Below are 23,867 nucleotides of genomic sequence, written 5' to 3'. Positions count from 1 at the left end.
TGTTGGGATTATAGGCATAAGCCACCCTGCCCAGCCGATTCTAGGATTCTTAGGGTGGAATTCTCCAAGTTCCATGGCTGTTTTCTGTGAATCTGACCACTCTGCTCTTCTCTCTTCTACCCAGTCTGTGCCCCAGGAATCAGGGCCTTGCCCAGGTTCTTGGCTCTGAGCTGCTCCCTGGGGGGCAGCCGGGCAGAGCAGTGGACAATGGAAGCATTGTGGGACCTCTGGAGCTGGGGCCTGGGGCAGTGGAAGGCGCTGGTCGCTGGAGTGGCAGTTGCTTCACTGTGTTCCCTCCTTGCTGGGCCAGAGGCATGCCTAGAACATGCCAGGACGGTACCCTGGGCCCCGCCCCTGCCTGCCTGGGTGAGGCCTGGGTCTTCTGGAATCCCAGCTATGCCTGAGGACAGACAGCTATTCCAAGCCTTTGTTCATAGACCATCCTGCCCTGGCAGATACACATTCTGGAAAATATACCTGGGACTGGGCAAGTGGTCTTGCCTCCCTACCCCAAAACTGAACTATCCTCCAACTAAACCCTCCAGAACAGAGGACATGTGCTGGCTCTCACTGGGCGGGTGCTGTCTGAGCTGGGAAACCCTCACACTTGTCTGGGGCTCCACGAGGGTGCAGGTCAAAGAAGCCACTGAAATATCCAAACTGGCAGGGACCCTTATCTAGCAAAGCCCTCTCAGTACACTGAGAGGAGAGACTGGAGCCCAGAGAGCAGAGGTGTTTGCTCCAGGTTGTAGAGACTCTTAGGAGGGGAGCAGGGCCCCCCATCCAGCTGCCCCACACTCTCTATGTTTCTGGCTGCTTGCTGAGGTCTCAGCCTGCCAGGCTCTCTCCCCTTTTGACTGCTCTTGAAATGGCTACTGCTGCTGTTCCAAATTGTCCACAGGCTTTATGACCTAGCTCAGACATCATCCCCTCCCTGAAGCCTTCCGTGATAGGCCCAGACAGAAGCCACAACTTCAGATCTTCTCACAGAATCCCACCCTTAGAGGGGACCTAGAGGGGATGTGCTTGCTAATTTACAGAGGAATTTCCACATGTCTGCTACTGGCAGACCAGTGTGGAAGAAGCTCTATAAACAATCACAACGAACAGTCACAGAAAGACAAGGGTAGGGATGTGGTGGAGAGAGGGGCCGAATGCTATAGGGCTTCCAGAAGGAGCCTGTCACCTCCTGCCAGGGACTGAGAGAGAGCCCAGAGGGCTGCATGTAGGAGGTGGCATTTGAACTGTTGCTCACATTGTATGGCATGTATTTGTGCATACCTGTCTCTCTTCATTGGATTGTGACATCATTAATGATACAGTTATGTAACTTTATGAGCACTAACCACACTCTAGACATCATGTGTGTGTTTGTGTGTTGTTTTTGTTGTTAAGGTACATTACCATATTGAATCCTCACAATTCTGTGAGCTAGGAGCTATCTCATTATCCCCATTTACTGATGAGGACAAGGCTCTGAGGGTTCAACAAGCATGTTCAAAGCCACACAGCTGTCAAAACTTGCAGTCACACTTGAAAAATAAAAATAAAAGTAAAATAAAATGAATATAATATGAACATAGCTAACAACAACAACAACAAAAAGTGCAGTCAGGACTCAGCCTAGCTATTTTTTTTTTTTTTTTTTTTTTTTTTGCCCAGGCTGGAGTGAAGTGGTGTGATCTCTGCTCACTGCAACCTCCGCCCCCCGGATTCAAGCGATTCAGCCTCCTGAGTAGCTAGCTGGGATTATAGGCGCCCACCACCACGCCGCTAATTTTTGTATTTTTAGTAGAGATGGGGTTTCGCCATGTTGGCCAGGCTGGCCTAGAACTCCTGACCTCCGGTGATCCACCCACCTCAGCCTCCCAAAGTGCTAGGATTACAGGTGTGAGCCTAGCTCTGGCCTCAGCTTAGCTCTTTCTGACTTCACAAAGAACTTTCTTCTGGTGTATGGAGGCAGGCATTGTGTCCAGTTTACCACTGCATGCCTGGTTTTCACTGTAAATTCATTTGTTATCTTCCCGTGAGTTTGGTGAGCAAGAACCCCGCTGGGAGCCCCAGCTCCACAGCCTCTGCAGACCCTGGCTGCACTGAGGCCTTGATCCACGATACCAAAGGCCATTTCTGGACAGAAAGCTCCCAAGGCCTCCAGCCTTTGCTGTCTAGGAACTTCCCATCTCCCCTTCAACTTCAATAATTATTGGTGGTGGGATTTTTCCAGCAGGCCAGCAGGCCAGCAGGACTGATGTTTGGGTGCTAATGTAGTATTCAAGGCCCTAATAGTTGGGCACCTGTCACTCTGTAGGAGGAGCTCAGGGGCAGAAATTTGGCAGGAAGAAAGGGAAGGAGACTAGAGCCTATAATCCCAGCTAGCTATTCGGGAAGCTGAATTGCTTTAATCTAGGGGACAGAGGTTGCAGTGAGCCGAGATTGCACCACTTCACTCCAGCCTGGGCAAAACAACAACAACAACGACAACAACAAACAGCTAGGCTAAGTCCTGACTTTTATTTTACTTGACTTAGAATTTGGTGTGCATAGCAAGCCCATTCCTTATGATTTGGCTGTAGGTTAAGCCCACTGCTTATGATTTGGCTGTAGGTTTAGGGGGTGCCAGATTATTTGGGGTGGGGGAGCTAGAGCCCTCCCAACTACCCCCTCAGTATCAATCTGGCCTGCTCTGCAGGCAAAGGCAGGCAGAGTGGGAAACAGTTTCTGAGCCTTCCTGACACAGGAAGGTCGCCTCTCCTCTGAGGCCTGAGTGGCAAGGAAGGGGCTGTCAGACACCGGAAGAGGCCTGTTTGTCTCCCAGCTACCTGAGGTCATATGTATATGGTGTTGTGAGCCAGGCAGCTCTTCCTGTTAGAAACAGAAAGTGAGGCTTATGTTGAAATTCTGGGAGTGAGCTGCTCTTTCCTCTAAATAGAGCAGGGGTTAGATAGGGCACAACTTATCCCCAGGTGATACAATACACCCGGGATGGATATGAGTCATCCCAAACACCCATGTCATACCTGAGTTCACTATGCTCGGATTTATGTATTGTTTAGGGACAGGGTCTTGCTCTGTCGCTCAGGCTGGAGTACAGTGATGTGATCATAGCTCACTGTAACTTTGAACTCGGCTCAAGCAATCCTCCCGCCTTAGATTCCCAAGTGGCTAGGACTATAGGCACGCACCACCACGCCTGGCTAATTTTTTAATTTAATTTAATTTTTTTTTTAGGACAGAGTCTCGCTCTGTCGCCCAGGCTGGAGTGCAGTGGCGCCATCTCGGCTCACTGTAAACTCTGCCTCCCAGGTTCACGCCATTCTCCTGCCTCAGCCTCCCTAGTAGCTGGGACTACAGGCGCCTGCCACCATGCCTGGCTAATTTTTTTGTATTTTTAGTAGAGACGGGGTTTCACCGTGTTAGCCAGGATGGTCTCGATCTCCTGACCTCGTGATCTGCCCACCTCAGCCTCTCAAAGTGCTGGGATTACAGGTGTGAGCCACTGCGCCCAGCCCTCATTTTTTTATTTTTATTTTTGTAGAGACAGGGTCTCGTTATCTTGTCCAGGCTGGTCTCAAACTCCTAGGCCTAAGCAATCCTCCCACCTCAGCCTCCCAAGGTGTTGGGATTACAGGCATGAGCCACCGTGCCGGGCCTATGTTGACACTTAGAAAGACCCAGATAGGGGAGAATTACTCTCCTTATTTGACTATGACAAAGCAGAGGCTCAGAGAAGTTAAGCCAAGTGCCTGGAATTTTCCAGTTTCAAGGGGCAGCGTCAGGGTTTGAACCTAGACTCCCTTCCACTTCCCAACCATGACTAGAGAGTGAAGTCCACCCTCTCAGGATCCACTGGCCCCAGGTAAGAAAGTAGGGGTGGGAGTCAGGGCGTGAAGGAGATAACTTGATCTTAATCAGGTGGCTGGATAGGGGCAGGGTGGGGCCAGAAAGAAAGAAAAGCCAGGTCTTTCAGCTGCAGGCTTGACAGGAATGTGGAGCCACAGGAACCAAGACAAGGTGCTGCTTCCCCTAGCCCTCTCCTTCGGGAAAATCTCAGGAACTTGCTGATCAGGCTTTGGACCTTTCCCTTGCCTCCCTCTCAGCTTCTTCTTGATGCCCTTCCCCCACATTGGAGGCCAGTTCCTGACCCGGGCCACAGCCACTCCAGCCTATATCCAGTCTGCAGGGCAGGCTGGGGGTGGGGACGGGAGGCCACTGTTAGCAAGAGCCAGCATGGGCACAGCCACGGCTTTCCCTGGCTAAAGGCTGGGCTGGAGAGCACATCCATTCATCAATTCATCTGTGCCGCTACATTCCAGACAGGATTTAAGGCACACTCCAGCCTTATTCCTATACTGATATTGTTGCATTCAGTCCTTATTCACTTACTTCCTCTTGCATTCACCATTCATTCAACAGAATCGCTTTACCGAAAGGGTCATTGCTCTCAAGTGCTGCCTCTTTCCTCCTATTAGATCCATTTAGATCCTTAGGATGTCACCCAGAATTCTAGAATGCAGGGCTGCAGCCCCCAGACAGCGGCTAGTCCCACTGCCTCATTTAGAAGATGAAGCTATCAGGAGCCACCTATGGTCAAGGCGATCATAGGAGGAAATGCACCCCACGCCCCCAACTTGGACTCACAATCCAGTGTAGGAGAAGGATGCAGAGAGGGGGACTGTGTGGAAAGAAGTGTGCCAAGCCCAGGCTGGGCGCAGTGGCTCACACCTGTAATCCCAGCACTTCAGGAGGCCAAGGCAGGCAGATCACCTGAGATCAGGAGTTCAAGACCAGCCTGGCCAACATGGCAAAACCCCGTCTCTACTAAAAATACAAAAATTAGCCAGGCATGGTGGCAGGCACCTGTAATCCCAGCTACTCAGCAGGCTGAGGCAGGAGAATCGCTTGAACCCGGGAGGTGGACGTTGCAGTGAGCTGAGATCATGATATTGCACTCCAGCCTGCGCAACAGGAGCAAAACTCCATCTCAAAAAAAAAAGAATAAGTGTGCCAAGCCCACCAGGGACTTGTCTGAGGAGGAACCAGCTCTAGCCTAGGGGCCTGGAGACCAGGGTTCCAGCCCCAGCTGTTCATTGCCTCTGCCCAAATTGTTAGGCCCTGGGCACTTCCACCTGGACGTCCCACAGGCTCCTCAAACTCCTGTTCCTTACCCACTTGCACTTACCTCCTCCAGTCCCAAACCTGCTCCAGCCACCAACCCCCATCTCAGACAGCCTGAGAACTGGGCATCTCACTTCCTTACAGCCTCCACATCCACTCAGCTGCCACATCCAAGTCCTGTCCTCTGCAACCTCCCAATCTCTCCAATTCTCCCCTCATGCCTGCTGCCGACACTGTGCGTGGGGCCCAGCTCCTCCGTGGCTGGCTGCTCTAGACAAGTGCCCTGGCCTCTGTGAATGGACCTCCACACTGTCTAAACAGGCCTTCTCTTTGGTCCTTGGAGCAGTTAAGAGAGCCCCAGGGGGGAGTCTGGAGGTTTCCGGTCCCAGCTCCACCAGGAAGTAGCCGGGCTGTTCCACACATGACCTGCCTCAGTCATCTATAGCTCTACGGCTCTGGAGGCCAAGGTCATGGCCAGGTAACAATGGCCTCCCTCCCCTTATCACACACTCTACCCAAGTGTTTTAGTAAGGCCCTCCTCCCCTTATCACACACTACTGCCAGGTGCTTTGCTAAGAACTTTACATAATTTGGTGCACAGAACAATTCTGAGGCAGGCGCTAACCCAATTTTTAGAGAAAGGTGAGGCACTGAAAACTACGCAACTTGGCTCAGCTGGTATGTGGCAGTCAGGACTCAGACCAGGGTCCAAGGAAGTCCAAGCCTACACATTTTGCTCTGCCCCCTTCTCTTGCTGGTGGAGAAACTTCTGGAAACTGGTACCACCCAGAGCTCCCAATTCCCCGATAACAAAGCCCTTGCTCTCCTTAGCATGGGGGGGGATCATGAACCTGGTTATTCTGCTCTGATGGAATAAAAATCCTGAGCTGGCCACAGCTGATGAATGCTGTGCATTCCGCGAGTGGTGCCAGGCAGAGTCCAGCTGTGCCTGCCCCCTCACAGGGGTTGCTAGCTGCCTGGCCCGGCTGCCGAGCCTGGACCAAGCTGCTGGGAGATGGCCCCAAGCCAGGCACTCATACACACTGGGTCTGTGTGACCCAGAGTGCCTGCAATGGCCTCACAGCAAAAAGAGTGCCAAGAGCCGTGTCAGACAACACACTTGGACCTGGCGTAATTGTAATGATAGAGAACTATGACATGAACTATGAAACTGGCATTGAATTCAAAACACATTAACCCAGGGGGCTGCCCAGTTGAGTCGGAGTTCCTGCAAGCCACCATCACCAAATGTCAGGGCATAGTGGACAAAGCATGAGACATTCTTTAGGAGGAATCAATGCACAGCAACCTCCCTGCACCAAGGAACCATGTGGTAGCCAGGGAGTGGGGGGTAAGGAGCCCTGGCTGGCACTGGGCCACTCATTTGGTTCCAACAAGGCAACAGATGAAGGACGGCTTGGAAAGCTACCAAGAGCTCTACAAATGTTTGGACTTATAACTAGAGGCTGCTTTTTAAAAATTCCTTTGGGGCCGGGCACAGTGGCTCATGCCTATAATCCCAGCATTTCGGGAGGCCAAGGCAGGTGGACTGCTTAAGCTCAGTTCAAGAGCAGTCTGGGCAACATGGCAAAACACCATCCATACAAACAAAACTATAAAAAATTAGCTGGGCATGGTGGTGTATGCCTGTGGTCCCAGTTAATTTGGAGGCTGAGACAGGAGGATCGCTTGAGCCCAGGAGGCAGAGGTTGCATTGCAGTGCGCCAAGCTTGTGCCACTGCACTCCAGTCTGGGCAATAGAGCGAGACTCTTGTCCCAAAAAATAAATAAAATCCTGGCTCCATCCTTTAGCTCTGGGAACTTGGACAAGTTCTGCAACCTCTCTGGTGAAGGATGGCTTCCCACCTCACTGAGATTCAAAGTTGGTCCTTCCAGTCATCTACAAGGCCTTACATACAACCTGGAGCCTCATTCCAGGATCTGGCCTCTTCCTCCTTGCTACCTTCTGCTCCAGCTGGCCTTCTTGCTCCATTTGCTCCACATATAAAACATGCTCTGGCCTCAGGGCCTTTGTACTTGCAGTTTTTTTCCTGGAGAGCTCTTGCCTCACATACTTGCACCATCCCCCTCCTAATGTCTTCAGGTCTCTGCTCAAATGACGCCCATCAGTGTGGTCCCTGACTATCCTATTCACAATAGAAACTCCTGCCTTCGATTTTTCTCTACAACACAAACCACCATCCAACACACTAAATATGGCTTATCACCTGTCTTCAACCATTAGAATTTGAGTCTGAAGACAGGAATTCGGTCTTTTCCCACGTCCTGACTTCCCCCTTGCCTATCAGTGCCTGGCTGGTTTGCTCGTAGAAAAGGACCCAGCTTTCTGTCCCTGAATCCTCCAATGGCTTGATACACAGGAGGCACTGCATTCAATTCCTGCCTGGGGCTGCTTTATCACAGACTTGGGACTTAAACAACAGAGATTTCTCCTCTTACGGTTCCAGAAGCCACGAGTCCAAAACCAAAGGCTCCAGGGGAGAAGCCATCCCTGCCTCTTCCAGCTCCCAGTGGCCCCGCACATTCTTTAGCTTGTGCCTGCTAACTCCATCAGCCTGTCTTCACGTGGCCTTCTCCTCCTGTCTCTTTCCTCAGTGTCTCTCATGACACTTGTCATTGGATTTAGTGCCTACCTGGATAATCCAGAATGATCTCATTTTTAAAAATGTATTTTTAATACATGGGAACACTTCACAAATTTGCATGTCATCCTTGCACAGGGGCCATGCTAAACTGCATCATTCGAATTTTGGTACATGTGCTGCTAAAGCAAGCACAATGATCTAATTTTGAGATCTTTAACTTACAACCATTAAGACCTTCTTCCAAATAAGGTCATGCTGGCTGGGCACAGTGGCTCACGCCTGTAATACCAGCACTGTGGGAGGCTGAGGCAGGCAGATCACCTGAGGTCAGGAGTTTGAGACTAGCCTGGCCAACATGGCAAAACACCATCTCTACTAAAAAAATATAAAAATTAGCAAGGTGTGGTCGTGGGTGCCTGTAGTCCCAGCTACTCAGGAGGCTGAGGCAGGAGAATCTCTTGAACCTAGGAGGTGGAGGTTGCAGTGAGCTGAGATTGCACCACTGCACTCCAGCCTGGGCGACAGAGCGAGATTCCATCTCAAAAACAAAAACAAAAACAAAACAAAGAAGGCCGGGCACTGTGGCTCACGCCTGTAATCCCAGCACTTTGGGAGGCCGAGATGGGTGATCATCTGAGGTCAGGAGTTTGAGACCCACCTGACCAACATGGTGAAACCCAGTCTCTACTGAAAATACAAAAAAAGCCAGGCGCAGTGGCTCACGCCTATAATCCCAGCACTTTGGGAGGCTGAGGCAGGCAGATCACCTGAGGTCAGGAGTTCGAGACTAGCCTGGCCAACATCGCGAAACCTCGTCTCTATTAAAACTACAAACATTAGCCAGGCGTGGTGGCGTGCACCTGTAGTCCCAGCTACTTGGGAGGCTGAGGCAGGAGAACCGCTTGAACCCCGGAGGCGGAGGTTGCAGTGAGCCGAGATCGCGCCGTTGCACTCCAGCCTGGGCAATAAGATCAAAACTCTGTCTCAAAAAAATAAATAAACAAAAATAAAAATACAAAAAATTAGCCAGGCATGGTGGCATGCAACTACTTGGGAGGCTGAGGTAGAATAGCTTGAACCTGGGAGGCAGACGTTGCAGTGAAGAGATCGTGCCACTGCATGCCAGCCAAATAAGGTCATGCTGATGGCATCCAGGGCTTAGGATATGGACATGTCTTCTTGGGAACCACCATTCAGTTCCCAATAATAATTATCAAACCAATGGGGAAAAAGAGCATACTGAAAAGCTTACGAATTCCAAGTGTGGGGAAACAGTAACTGAACATCCATTATAGGCCAGGCACTGCACTGGGCACTCAAAATAGCATTCTCATTTATTCGTCACCACTGCCCAGTGAGCCAGGTTCTGCTACCCTTATTTTTTATTTTTTTTAGACGGAGTCTCGCTCTGTAACCCAGGCTGGGGTCCAGCGGCACGATCTCTTGGCTCACTGCAAGCTCCGCCTCCTGGGTTCACGCCATTCTCCTGCCTCAGCCTCCCGAGTAGCTGGGACTACAGGCGCCTGCCACCACGCCCGGCTAATTTTTTTGTATTTTTAATAGAGACAGGGTTTCACCATGTTAGCCAGGATGGTCTCGATCTCCTTGACCTTGTGATCCGCCCGCCTCGGCCTCCCAGTGCTGGGATTACAGGCGTGAGCCACCGCGCCTGGCCTGCTAACCTTATTTTATATACAAGGAACCAGGCAGAGATGTGAGACAACTTGCAAGCAGGGGCTTCCAGTCCAAGTACCCACTATAGGGTGACAGGTATAGCATTAATACTGTGGGTAGGCAGGAAACCATTTAGCTCAGCTCCAGCAGCTGCCTAATGTGACCTTGATCAAGTCACTAACTACTGTGGGTTCATTTCCTCATCAATAAGATGAGGAACTACTACTAAACCTGAGTTGTAAGGTGTAAGTAATGTATATGGATCCCTCTTTGCACAGTTCCTGGCAGTAGGAGGTGTTTAATAGTTTCTTTCCAGGACCCAGCACTGCCACAAATATGTCATGAAAATTATAGGTCATCTAAAGTTCATAGGATCTTGTGACGCACAAACAAAATACTGAACGTGAAAATGTCCTGTAAACCAAATATACTGCTTTATGAACAAGAGGGATTTAAGAATTCAATTTAGGGCTGGGCACGGTGGCTCACGCCTGTAATCCCAGTACTTTAGGAGGCAGAGATGGGCAGATCACGAGGTCAGGAAATCTGAGACCATCCTGGCTAACACGGTGAAACCCCATCTCTACTAAAAAATACAAAAAATTGGCCGGGCATGGTGGCGGGCGCCTGTAGTCCCAGCTACTTCGGAGGCTGAGGCAGGAGAATGGCGGGAACCTGGGAGGTGGAGCTTGCAGTGAGCCGAGATCGCGCCAGTACACTCCAACCTGGGCGACAGAGTGAGACTCCGTTTAAAAAAAAAAAAAAAAGATTTTGAATTTAGGCGGGGCGTGGTGGCTCATGCCTGTAATCCTAGCACACTTTGGGAGGCCAAGGCAGGCGAATCACTTGAGGCCAGGAGTTCCAGACCAGCCTGGCCAACATGGTAAAACCCATCTCTACTGAGAATACAAAAATTAGCTGAGTGTGGTGGCACACGCCTGTAATCCCAGCTACTTGGAAGGCTGAGGCAGAACTGCTTGAACCTGGGCGGCGGAGGATGCAACGAACCGAGATCACGCTACTGCACTCCAGCCTGGGAGACAGAGTGAGACTCCATCTCAAAAGCACAAAATAAAAATAATTTAAACACTAACAACCGATGTATCCTGAAAGCATCAGGACACATGGGAAATGCATTACTGCCACAACCCACAAATTGTCTCCTACAATAATGAGACGACAAATCTGGCTCCAAAGATCCTTTACTGAGATCCACTTGAAACACTTCGGTCCTTAACTTGTTAACTGAGTTGACAGGCTGATGGCTGATCTAGGTAAAGGTTTCACGGTAGCAAAAACACTTCCTGCCTATAATACATCAAAACAGGTTCCTGAATGTGTGTGAATATCATCAAGGTCTCTGTCCCATCTTCTTCAGGGTTCGATTAAGCTAGAAGAGAAAGAAAAGCAAAGTTACATACGGGGATTTCCCCAACCCCTTTCCTACAGTGTGTATGATCACTAGGTCAGATTCCCAGCTGCCCCTCTGAAGCCAAGAAAGGAAGTTTCTGATGTGGGTGTCCACTATGTGTGTGCAAAGCCGTGACATTCATATGGCCCTGCACAGTTCACGCAGATTATTCTACCTGCCCTTCACACTCAACAAACCCATACCCAACACTGCTCTATCCATCTGACAGAAAAGGATTCAGACTAGTCAGACGTTTCAAGGTTACTAGTTCAGTTAGGGGAAGAATGAGAAGCTTTGAACAGGATCCTTGTTAGAAGACAGCCCTAGCCCACCACCCTGACAGATGTGATCTAAACAGCCAGAAAGTAAAAAGAGCAGCAGGGCTGTTATGATCCTGCAGGAAGAGCCTGACCTCTGCTGGAGAACTCAAAGCACCAGGACACAGTAGCCCTAGCAATGGCCACAAAGAGAGACCCACACCCTTAGTGTTTGGCCTGACCCACAAGACCTCTCCTAGGGCAAGACAAGGAATGCACCAAGTACGTCAAAACAGAGCTTCCTATCCTCCAGCCTACAGGAACTAGCCAGACCTGTCTAAGTTGGAAAACAATGCCAAATGGGGAGGGATGGGCAAGAGCAGGCAGTGAATCCACCCATATTAGGAAATACCAGGGAGGGAGAGGAGAGCTGGCCACCCGCAGAGGGAGATCTTGGAAAGAGATGCTCTGGAGAAGGCTGATGCAGCAATTCCTACAGGCCCAACCCCACTCCCCAAACCCCAAGCAGCCAGCCAGTCTAGCTTGAAAATTTAAAGGGCCAACCTCAAGCTTTCTTTTGCAGTGGCACGATCTCTGCTCACTGCAGCCTCCACCTCCCAGGTTGAAATCATTCTCCTGCCTCAGCCTTCTGCGTAGATGGGATTACAGGTGCGCACCACCACACCCAGCTAATTTTTTTAATTTTTAGTAGACATGAGGTTTCACCATGTGGCCAGGCTGGTCGTGAACTCCTGATCTCAAATTCAGCCTCCCAAAGTGCTGGCATGAGCCACTGCACCAGGCCTCTTTTTCTTTCTTTTTTTTCTTGAGACAGGGTCTTGCTCGGTTGCCCAGGCTGGAGGGCAGTAGGCTTTCTTAATAACAGAAATGAAAAATTTAAAAGGCCAGGCATGGTGGCTCATGCCTGTAATCCCAACACTTTGGGAAGCTGAGACGGACTGGATCACTTGAGGCCAGGAGCTGGAGACCAGCCTGGCCAACATGGTGAAACCCCATCTCTACCATAAATACAAAAATTAGCTGGGTGTGGTGGCACACGCCTGTAATTCCAGCTATGCAGGAGGCTGAGGAGGGAGACTCGCTTGAACCCAGGAGGCAGAGGTTGCAGTGAGCTAAGATCACGTCGCTGCACTCCAGCATGGGCGACAGCACAAGACTCCATCTCAAAATAAATAAAGGAATAAAAATTAAAAAAAAGTAAACTCTCGATTCAGTTCCTAAGCTCTGTCCTGAGCCAACAAACCCCTCTTCTCTCAGATCTCTCACCTCCTCAAATTTGTGGATCTGACGGATGAAGAAATCCCCATAACGCCTGGCGACCTTGGTGTCCGCGATGTGGATCATGTCCTGTGGGGGAAAGCACAGTCAGGGAAGAGCAGCCAGGTGGAGGAGCAGGGCCATCTACCCCAGGAGCCACCATGGACTTGCAAGTGATAATGATGGTGAGTGTTAGATGTAAAGGTGGGGAAAAGACCACTGGAAAAACACCACCAGTTAACAGTAACTCACTCTTTCTAGAGAGTTTTTCTTTTCTTTTTTTTTTTTTTTTGAGATGGAGTTTTGCTCTTGTCGCCCAGGCTGGAGTGCAATGGCATGATCTCAGCTCACTGCAACCTCCGCCTCCAGGGTTCAAGCAATTCTCTTGCCTCAGCTTCCCAAGTAGCTGGGATTACAGGCGCCCGCCATCTTGCCTGGCTAATTTTTGTATTTTTAGTAGAGATGAGGTTTTTACCATGTTAGTCAGGCTGGTCTCAAACTCCTGACCTCAGGTGATCCACTCGCCTCAGCTTCCCAAAGTGCTGGGATTACAGGCATGAGCCAATGTGCCCGGCCTAGTTTATATATATATTTTTTATCAATTCATTTGTACTTTTATTTTCTAGACTTTTTTTTTGTCTTTCATTTTCTAGTCTTTTTTTTTTTTTTGAGATGGAGTCTTGCTCTGTCACTCAGGCTGGAGTGCAGTGGTGCGATCTCGGCTCACTGCAAGCTCCACCTCCCGAGTTCACACCATTCTCCTGCCTCAGCCTCCCGAGTAGATGGGACTACAGGCACCCGCCACCATGCCTGGCTAATTTTTTTTGTATGTTTTTAGTAGAGACGGGGTTTCACCATGTTAGCCAGGATGGTCTCGATCTCCTGACCTCATGATTCGCCCGTCTTGGCCTCCCAAAGTGTTGGGATTACAGGCGTGAGCCACCGTGCCCAGCCTCGTCTTTTTTATTTTGGGAATAAAGATGTTTATGCTGGCTGGGCACGGTGACTCACGCCTGTAATCCCAGCACTTTGGGAGGTTGGGAATTCAAGACCAGCCTGACCAACATGGTGAAACCCCATCTCTACTAAAAATTAGCTGGGCGTAGTGGCGGGCACCTGTAATCCCAGGAGGGAGAGGTTGCAGTGAGCCGAGACTGCGTCACTGCACTCCAGCTTGGGTGACAAAGTGAGACTCCATCTCAAAAAAAAAAAAAAAGTTTATGCTCCTACACTGTTGATAAAATTGCAAATTAGTCCAATCTTTAAGTTTTGTTTTTAGCTGAAAATATTTTGAACACCATTTTACTTTAAAATTTTCTATATCCCCTAGGTTAAGACCTAAGAACATTCTAAATCTCTGATAGGATTTCTTTCAAGTTAAGAATGAAGAGTCAAAAAGGAAAAAAAAAAGAAGCACTTTGCCAAAGACAAACCTGAACCGGCAACAGAGGAATAACAGTAAAACATGCAATTAAATAATAATCAAATAGCCAATTCTTAGGAGAAATGTTTTGTTAAACTACCCAGATTAGTTGAGAATAGCTAGGCTGGTAATTAAGAGGTGACAGACGAATGCAGGAGGCTACTATAATTGCCAAAGAACGTATATATGTCAGGTATTGAGAAAAAACTAGGCGAGGCGTGGTGGCTCACGCCTGCAATCCCAGCACTTTGGGAGGCAGAGGTGGGCAGACTACCCGAGCCCAAGAGTTTGTATTTGAGACCAGGCTGGGCAACATGGTAAAACCCCATCTCTACAAAAAATACAAAAATTAGCAAGATGTGGTGGTGCACTCCTGTAGTCCCAGCTACTTGGGAAGCTGAGATAGGAGGATCACCTGAGCCCCCGGGAGTTGAGGCTGCAGTGAGCTGTGATTTTGCCACTGCACTCCAGCCTGGACAACTGGAGGATTAAGATGCTATCTTAAAAAAAAAAAAAAAAAAAAAAAAAGGCTTGACATGATCCTGGCAAGGGAGAAAGTTTTCTTTATTTTTCTTTATTTATGTATTTATTTATTTTTAGAGGCAGGGTCTCACTTTGTTACCCAGGCTGGACTGCAGTGGTAAGATCTTAGGTCACTGCAGCCTCAGACGCCTGGGCTCAAGCCATCTTCCTGCCTCAGCCTCCTAAGGCAGGGGCTATAAGGGACTCTCTCCCATAGCTGGGACTACAAGTACACGCTACCCAGCCTGGCTCAGTTTCTTTGATTTATAAAAGCATGATTTAAAACACTGGAAAACTTCCACTACTGACGTGTTATTACTTTTGGCAAATCTGTTTGTATCGGGCTAGCTAACTTATGGCAAAAACCAAGTCTTCCAGAAGCCATAAAAATGAAATGAGAGTATTTATTTTAAAGCAAAATGAACTTTCAAAAACAAACTACCCAAACTGACCTAGAAATTCCACAACTAGATATATATCTGAAAATTAAAACATATGTTCACACAATAACTTCTAGATGAATATTCACAGCAGCACTATTCATAAGCCAAAAAGTGAAAAAAGGAACAAAAAACCCCCAAAAACCAAAAATCCCTAATGTCCAACAACAAATGGATAAACAAAATGCAGTACATTAACACATGGGATATTATTCAGCTATAAAAGGAATGTACTGACACATGCTTTAATATGGATGAAACTTGAAGACATGCTCAGTGAAAGGACCCAAACACAAAAGTCCATATATTACATGATTCCATTTATCTGAAATGTCAAATGCAGAGAGACCAAAGCAGATTAGTGGTTTGCTAGGGGATAGCAGAAAGGGGGAACTGGGGAACTGCGAGTGACTGCTAGTGGGTAGGGAGTTTCTTTTTGGGGGGACAGAAATGTTTGGGAATTAGACAGTGGAGATGGTTGCAAAACACTGTGAACATACTAATAACCACTGAATTCTTCATTCATTCATTCATTCAATTTATTTATGGGGACAGGGTCTCACTCTGTCACCCAGGCTGGAGTGCAGTGGCATGATCTTGGCTCACTGCAACCTCCACCTCCTAGGCTAAAGCGATTCTTGTGCCTCAGTCTCCCAAGTAGCTGGTATTACACGCATGCGCCCCCACACTCAGCTAATTTGTGTATTTTTAGTACAGATGGGGTTTCACCATGTTGGCCAGGCTGGTCTTGAACTCCTGGTCTCAAGTGATCTGCCAGCCTTGGCCTCCCAAAGTGCTGGGATTATAGGTGTAAAGCATCACACCTGGCCAAATTGCACACTTTAAAATGGTGAAGTTTATATCCTGCAATTTTTTTTTTTTTTGAGATGGAGTCTCGCCCTGTCGCCCAGGCTGGAGTGCAGTGGCACGAGCTCTGCTTACTGCAAGCTCCGCCTCCCGGGTTCACACCATTCTCCTGCCTCAGCCTCCCGAGTAGCTGGGACCACAGGCGCCCACCACCATGCCCGGCTAATTTTTTGTATTTTTAGTAGAGACGGGGTTTCACCGTGTTAGCCAGGATGGTCTTGATCTCCTGACCTCGTGATCTGCCTGCCTCAGCCTCCCAAAGTGCTGGGATCATGCAAGTTTTTTTTTTTTTTTTTTGAGACGGAGTTTCGCTCTTGTTGCCCAGGCTGGAGTGCAATGGCACAATCTTGGCTCACTGCAACCTCCACCTCCCGGGTTCAAGCAATTCTCCTGCCTCAGCCTCCGGAGTAGCTGAGATTACAGGCATGCGCTGCCACGTCCGGCTAATTTTGTATTTTTAGTAGAGATGGGGTTCACCATATTGGCCAGTATGGTCTTGATCTCCTGACCTCGTGTTCCGCCTAGCTCGGCCTCCCAAAGTGCTGGGATTACTAGCGTGAACCAACGCGCCCAGCTTATCATGCAAATTATGTATAAAAATTATGTTTTTTTCTTTTTTTGAGACAGTCTCTCACTCTGTTGCCCAGGCTGGAGTGCAGTGGCACAATCTCGGCTCACTGCAGCTTCTGCTTCCCAGGTTCAGGTGATTCTCGTGCCTCAGCCTCCCGAGTAGCTGGGATTACAGGCACGCACCACCATGCCCGGCTAATTTTAAAAATATTTTTAGTAGAGACGGGGTTTCACCATGTTGCACAGGCAGGTCTTGAACTCCTGACCTCTGATGATCTACCCGCCTTGGCCTCCCAAAGTGATAGGATTACAGGTATGAGCCACTGCACTCAGCCTAAAATTATGTATTTTTAAGAACTGCTCAAAAAGTGCTATTTCCAACAATACATTTAGACCAAAATGCTTTTTCTCTTTTTTTCAAGACGCAGTCTCATCTCTGTCACAAAGGCTGGAATGCGGTGGCTTGATCTCAGCTCACTGCAACCTCTGTCTCCTGGGCTCAAGTGAGTCTCCTGTCTCAGCCTCCCAAGTTGCTGGGATTACAGGCATGTGCCACCATGCCTGGCTAATTTTTATATTTTTAGTAGAGACAGGGTTTCACCATATTGGCCAGGATGGTCTTGATCTCCTGACCTCAGGTGATCCACCCCCCTTGGCCTCCCAAAGTGCTGGGATTACAGGCTTGAGCCATCGTGCCCAGCATGCTTTTTCTCTTTTTAAAAAGTAGAGACAGGGTCTTGGTTTGTTGCCCAGGCTGGTCTTGAACTCCTGGGCTCAAGCAATTCTCCTGCCTCGTCCTTCCAGAGTATTGGGATTATAGCTATAAGCCACTGTGCCTGGCTCAAAAGGCTTTCAAAAACAATGAAAAATGCAGGATATTAGAAAAAAATTTACTTACAGCATCAAAGAGCTGACAAAATAGTAACAGAACATTTTGGGAAAAAAGAAACCATTCTAAGAAAAGCACAGAAGACCCCCTCTGCCCTATGGACATTTGCTGATCTTAGAAAACCTGGGCTGACGGCCGGGTGTGGTGGCTCATGTCTGTAACCCCAGCACTTTGGGAGGCTGAGGCGGGCAGATCACCTGAGGGCGGGAGTTCGAGACCAGCCTGACCAAGACGGAGAAACCCTGTCTCTACTAAAAATACAAAATTAGCTGGGCATGGTGGCGCATCCCCGTAGATCCCAGCTACTCGGGAGGCTGAGGCAGGAAAATCGCCTGAACCCGGGAGGCAGAGGTTCCGGTGAGCCGAGATTGTGCCATTGCACTCCAGCCTGTGCAACAAGAGCAAGACTCAGTCTAAAAAAAAAGAAAACAATTCTTTTAAAAACCTCATCAGCTCATCAGCGCCTGTAGTCCCAGCTAATCAGGAGGCTGAGACAGAAGGATTGCTTGAACCCAGGAGGCGGAGGTGGCAGTGAGCCAAGATCACATCACTGCACTACAGCCTGAGTGATACAATGAGACTCTGTCTCTAAATAAATAAATAAATAAAAATGAAAATCTCATCAGACATTAAAATGTCCAGCTTGAACTTAAAAGTGCCAGTGAAAATTAACACTGTTCTTCAACCCACCTCCCCTCCTGAGAGGAGCTACTGCTATGTTGCTTGTATATCCTTCTGGAAAGAACTTGAGGCATACATAGGCACATATAAATGTATTACTAGCCACTCTGTAAAAACCTTACTTGTATTTTTTGTAATATACAAACCATCCAAATGTTAATCAATGGGAGAATGGATAAACTGCAGTACAATAACAACAGCAGATGCTGGACTATCACAGAACAATAAACATGAAGGAATCACTGCTACACACAATGGACGGTGACTCACTCAATTATAACGTTGAGCAAAAGAAGCCAGACTTAAAGAGTACATACTGTGTAATTCCATTATATAAAGTTCACAAACAGGCAGCACTAATCCAAGATGTTAGACATCAGGACAGGACAGGCGCAGTGGCTCACACCAGTAATCCCAGCGTTTTGGGAGGCCAAGGTAGGAGGATCACTTGAAACTAGCCTGGGCAACAAAGTGAGACCCTGTTTCTATAAAGTAAAAACTTAAAATCGGCTGGGAACAGTGGCACATATCGGAGTTCGAGACCAGGCTGGGCAACATGGCTAAACCCCATCTCTACTAAAAATACCAAAAATTAGCCAGTCGTGGTGACGTGCGCCTGTAATCTCAGCTACTTGGGAGGATGAGGTAGGACAATCACCTGAACCCAGGAAGTTGAGGCTGCAGTGAGCTGAGATCACACCACTGCACTCCAGCCTGGGCAACCAGAGTGAGACCTTTTCTCAAAAAAGAGAGCCGGACGCAGTGGCTCACACCTGTAATCTCAGCACTTTGGTAGGCCGAGGTGGGTGGATCACGAGGTCAGGAGATTGAGACCATCCTGGCTAACACAGTGAAACCCCGTCTCTACTAAAAAAATACAAAAAATTAGCCAGGTGTGGTGGTGGGTATCTGTAGTCCCAGCTACTCGGGAGGCTGAGGCAGGAGAATGGCGTGAACCTGGGAGGTGGAGCTTACAGTGAGCTGAGATCGCGCCACTGCACTCCAGCCTAGGCGACAGAGCGAGACATCTCAAAAAAAATAAAATAAAATAAAAATAAAATAATACCGGGCACGATGGCTCACACCTGTAATCCTAGCACTCTGGGAGGCCGAGGCGGGCGGATCACAAGGTCAGGAGTTGGAGACCAGTCTGGTCAACATAGTGAAACCCTGTCTCTACTAAAAATACACAAAATATTAGCTGGGTGTGGTGGTGTGAGCCTGTAATCCCAGCTACTCAGGAGGCTGAGGCAAGAGAATCACATGAACCCGGGAGGCAGAGGTTGCAGTGAGCCAAGATCGTGCCACTGCACTCCAGCCTGGACGACAGAATGACACTCCATCTCAAAAAAAAAAAAAAAAAAAAGCTTTGTGCAGTGGCAGTATGGCCAATGAGGGTTATGTGAGGTGTGATTATTGCTAACTAAAAATAAAAAAATAAAGAAGGCAGCAGGACAATGGCTTCCCACTTGTAAAGTACTCCAACAGCATACAAAGCACCATCCCCCTTTCTCCAACCTCATCTACACAGCCTCCTTTCTCAGGCCACTCGGGCATACTACAACTGTCCCTTAAACTTATTGGCCTCACTCCTCTTTGGGGCCTTTGCTCTAACTGTTCCTCTGCCTGGAAGGCTCTTCCTCCAGATATCCGGTGAGCTATTTTTTTTTTTTTTTTTTTGAGACGGAGTGTCGCTCTGTTGCCAGGCTACAGTGCAGTGCCGCGATCTCAGCTCACTGCAACCTCCGCCTCCTGGGTTCAAGTGATTCTCCTGCCTCAGCCTCCCGGGTAGCTGGGACTACAGGCATGCGCCACCATGCCCAGCTAATTTATTTTTAGTAGAGATGGGGTTTCACCATGTTGGCTAGGATGGTCTTGATCTCTTGACCTCATGATCTGTCCACCTCGGCCTCCCAAAGTGCTGGGATTACAGGCATGAGCCACCGTGTCCAGCCTTTGGTGAGCTATTAAGAACTCTCCACCAGATGGATCGCTTCAGGTCAGGAGTTTGAGACTAGCCTGGCCAACATGGCAAAACCCTGTCTCTACTAAAAATACAAAAATTAGCCAGGTGTGGTGGCAGCCTCTTATAATCCCAGCTACTCAGGATGCTGAGGCAGGAGAATTGCTTGAACCTGGGAGGCGGAGGTTGCAGGGAGCCGAGATTGCACCACTGCACTCTAGCCTGGGCAACAGACCAAGACTGTCAAAAACAAAACAAAAAAAACCAAAACACTACTCCCTCACTTCCTTCAAGTCTTAGCTTAGCTTAAACTTCACTTTCTCAACAAAGCCTGTCTGAACACCGTATTTAACACTGCAACCTGTGCTTCCCACCACCTCTGCCTTCCTTTACTCTGCAGTGCTTGGCAACTTCTTACTACATAGTTTGTTTAATTATAACATCTATTGTGCGCATGCCAGTAATCCCAGCTACTCAGGAGGCTGAGGCAGGAGAATGGCTTGAACCTGGGAGGTGGAGGTTGCGGTGAGCCGAGATCGTGCCATCACATTCCAGCCTGGGCAACGAGAGCGAAATTCCATCTCAAAAAAAAAACCAAAACAAAACCATCTATTGTTTATCTCTTGTGTTTTTTTTTTTTTTTTGTAAATAGAGAAAAGGTCTCACTACGTTGCCCAGGCTGGTCTTGAACTCCTGGGCTAGAGTGATCCTCCCACCCCAGCCTCCTCTAAAGTACTAGTATTACTGGCATGAGCCACCACACCTGGCACCTTGTGGCAGCACCACAAGGCCAGGAATCTTTGATTTTGTTCCCTGATATATTTCACGTGCCCACAATAGTGAATGAAAGATAGTGAACACTTAATACAAGACCCCAAGCCCAGGGGACAGGCATACCTTATCAATGTAGAAGTCAACCTCTGAGGCTGACTGAAATTCACCATCCAGGGCTGAGATGCCGCTGGTCCACACGAGGTTCTTCATCTTGTGTTTGAAGACAAGAAGCTGGATCCGGAACTCTTGCTCTGTGAGGTCCAGGAAGCCAGCCAGCTTGGCCACAGGCATGGTGGTGTAGAGCTTCAGGAAGCTGCGGATGGTTGAAAGCTGGGCCTGCTGCTGTACTTCATCAGAAAACACCTTCAGCTGCTGCAGGAAGGGCTCTTTGTGGTAGTTGGGGTGCACATTATCATAGTTGGGCACTACAGGCGACAGGAACTTGGGGCAGGAGTAACTGAAAAGTTCTTCATAGACTTGTGGGTCACCTTTCTGCATGCGCAACATCTTGTCCCCATATTTCTCCCGCAGCTGGAGGTGAATGCTCTCATCGATACGCATGGGGTACATCGTGAGGGCAATGGCCAGCAGCGCATGCATCTGCTCATTCTGCTTGTTAATCTGGGGATGGGGTGGAGAGTGGTACCGGGTCAAATGAGACGGACTTCCTGAGGTCCCCACTGCCAACTGGCCTCACCATTCTCTGCACAGATCTTTGACTTACCCAGTTGTCTCATACCAGCCATTGAACTTCCCCAACATCTCTTCCAATCCTCCCTCTAGATCTACCTAACTTCCATCCTAGCTCCAGATCCTCCTTAGCCATCTTCTGGATTCCTTACTGGCACCTCTGTCTTAGTCTCTCCAGTTTGTCCCACACATCACTAGCAGGTCAATCCTTTTACACAGTTAGGATCGAGTTACCCAAAACCTTTGATGCGACCTTGATGACGACAGAAATATAGACTAAATAGTAATGTGCCGTGCAACAGCGTTTCAGTCAACAACGGGCCATGGGCCACATATAGGATGGTGATCCTACAAGATTATAATCCTGTATTTTTACTGTATCTTAGATACACAAATACCTTTGTGTTACAACTGCCTATGGTATTCAGTACAGTAATATGTTCTAGACGTTTGTAGCCAAGGAGCCATAGGCTATACCATGTAGCCCGGGTATGTAGTAGGTTATCCCATCTAGGTTTGTGTAAGTACATTCTATGATGTTCACACAACAAAATCACCAAACGATGCATTTCTCAGAATGTATCTGCAGCATCAAATGACACAGGACTATACTTTACCTGGGTTAATGAAGGTTCTCAAAATCTAATAACCCAATTCCTACTACCTACTTGCCCTCCAGCCAAAACGGTTTATGGTGCGGCTGCATCACCACACTTTCAAGTCTCAACCACTTTGCTCATTATATTCTCTGCCTAGGAAGCTCCTCCCAATTCTTGAACCCATCCTCCTTCCCACCAATATCCACACCTTATATCAAAACACTTAGAACCCAGTGAACACTCAGCATACTGATGCTGAATAAATAAATGTAGGCACTGCTGGAGGATATAACTGAAACAAAAGATATTATCATCAGGTCCTTATCATCAAGATGTTAATGATCTGAGGTAACAGGCATCACAACAGAAACTCTTAAGAGTATGCTAGCCATTAAAAGATCATTTTGGCTGGCGTGGTGGCTCACACCTGTAATCCCAGTACTTTGGGAGGCTGAGGTGGATGGATCACCTGAGGTCAGGAGTTCGAGACCAGCCTGGCCAAATAGTGAAACCCCATCTCTACTAAAAATACAAAAATTAGCTGGACACGGTGGCACACGTCTGTAGTCCCAGCTGCTCAGGAGGCTAAGGCTGGAGAATCACTTGAACCCAGGAAGCGGACATTGCAGTGAGCTGAGATTGCACCATTGTACTCCAGCGTGGGTGACAGAGACTTCGTCTCAAAAAAAAAAAAAAAAAAAAAAATTAGCCGGTGGTGTTGTGTGCGCCTTTAAGCCCAGCTATTGGGAAGACTGCGGTAGGATGATTGCCTGATCCCAGGAGGTTGAGGCTGACGTGAGCTGTGACTGCGTCACTGCACTCCAGCTGGGTGATCTATTAGTAGGCACAATCACAGAGCGCTCTACAGTCTTGAACTCCTGGCTTAAAAGTGCAATATTTTGGATGGTGTTTACCAAGAATGGTTGGCATAGGTGCCAAGGATCCCCCTGATTAGAAAGGCCACTGGTGGCAGGCAGAGTCCCCCTTACCATCTCATACTTGTACGTGGTCCTCTGGAACATGCTCTTGGTCCTCTGGATGTAGAGGAGGATGTTGGCGAAGACCCGGATGGCATCCTGGTAACGACGCATCATCAAATATGCAAACCCAACATAATAGTATGTGGTGACCTGGCACTCTGGCACACGGGAATACATACTCTGTAGAAGGAGGTGGAACAAACATTCATGAGTCCCAATTCATCCTAGATAGAACCAGAGGTAGAAACACCAAGAGTTTTCCCTGCAGAGGCCCTCAACTATCCAGAGGAAGCTCTGCAGTCCCAGAGTTTGAGAGCGGATCTTCCTATTCATCAATTAAGTTGTATGTTTTGAGGAATCCATTTTTTTAGCTGTAAACAAGAAGGTTCTGGATCAGGTAATCCCTAAAATCTCCTTCAGCTCTAAAATGCTATACATCTCAGTTTTGTTATTTTTCCTTGCTTTTTCAATTAAGTCCTTTTGGACAGGGAAGACAGAAACACATACATGCACATGAGCCAAACACCAAATAAAAATTATCTGTAATATTTTTCTGTGGTTAGGAAGAACACAACAGCTAACCATGTATCAATGAACATACCATCTTAGAATTACATCTTTACTTAATTCTTTTTTTTTTTTTCTGGGACAGAGTCTTGTTCTGTTGCCCAGGCTGGAGTGCAATGGCGTGATCTCGGCTCACTGCAACCTCTGCCTCCCAGGTTCAAGTGATTCTCCTACCTCAGCCTCCTGAGTAGCTGGGATTACAAGTGCCCACCACCACACCCAGCTAGTTTTTTTTTTTTTTTTTGTATTTTTAACAGAGACAGGGTTTCACCATGTTGGCCAGGCTGGTCTTGAACTCCTGACCTCAAGTAATCCACCTGCCTCAGCCTCCCAAAGTGCTGGGATTACAGGTGTGAGCCACTGCGACTGGCCTTCTCAATCCTTTAGCAAAATGTGAAGAGTAAAGAGCTGCCATGGGCCGGGCATGGTGGCTCACGCCTCTAATCCCAGCACTTTGGGAGGCCGAGGTAGGCGGATCACGAGGTCAGGAGATCGAGACCATCTTGGCCAACACGGTGAAACCCCAACTCTACTAAAATACAAAAAAAAAAAATTAGCTGG

General features: G+C 48.3%; 1 protein-coding gene and 1 non-coding gene across 5 annotated transcripts in view; both read right to left on the bottom strand.

Moving 5' to 3' along the window:
* Window positions 1-7,811: 7,811 nt before the first annotated feature.
* Window positions 7,812-7,913, bottom strand: LOC112438179 (U6 spliceosomal RNA). Its single transcript, XR_003026657.2, has one exon. It is a non-coding gene; the product is annotated as a U6 spliceosomal RNA (small nuclear RNA).
* Window positions 7,914-10,579: 2,666 nt separating this feature from the next.
* EIF3L (eukaryotic translation initiation factor 3 subunit L) overlaps window positions 10,580-23,867 on the bottom strand; it is a 37,872-nt gene continuing 24,584 nt past the window's right edge. For 2 of the 4 annotated variants that reach the window (XM_003821574.7, XM_055105667.2), the window contains 4 exons: window positions 22,749-22,919; window positions 20,594-21,091; window positions 12,351-12,431; window positions 10,580-10,785 (listed from right to left, as the gene is read on the bottom strand). In XM_003821574.7, coding sequence (XP_003821622.3) covers window positions 10,747-10,785; window positions 12,351-12,431; window positions 20,594-21,091; window positions 22,749-22,919 — 789 coding nt within the window. In that variant the 3' untranslated portion in view covers window positions 10,580-10,746. Of the gene's footprint in view, window positions 12,432-20,593; window positions 21,092-22,748; window positions 22,920-23,867 lie in introns of all 4 variants that reach the window. The other 2 variants (XM_063603262.1, XM_063603263.1) reach the window with 1 other exon arrangement.

Source organism: Pan paniscus, chromosome 23 (assembly GCF_029289425.2).
Source record: "Pan paniscus chromosome 23, NHGRI_mPanPan1-v2.0_pri, whole genome shotgun sequence".
Lineage (NCBI taxonomy): Eukaryota > Metazoa > Chordata > Mammalia > Primates > Hominidae > Pan > Pan paniscus.
This window is presented reverse-complemented; position numbering and strand designations above follow the sequence as displayed.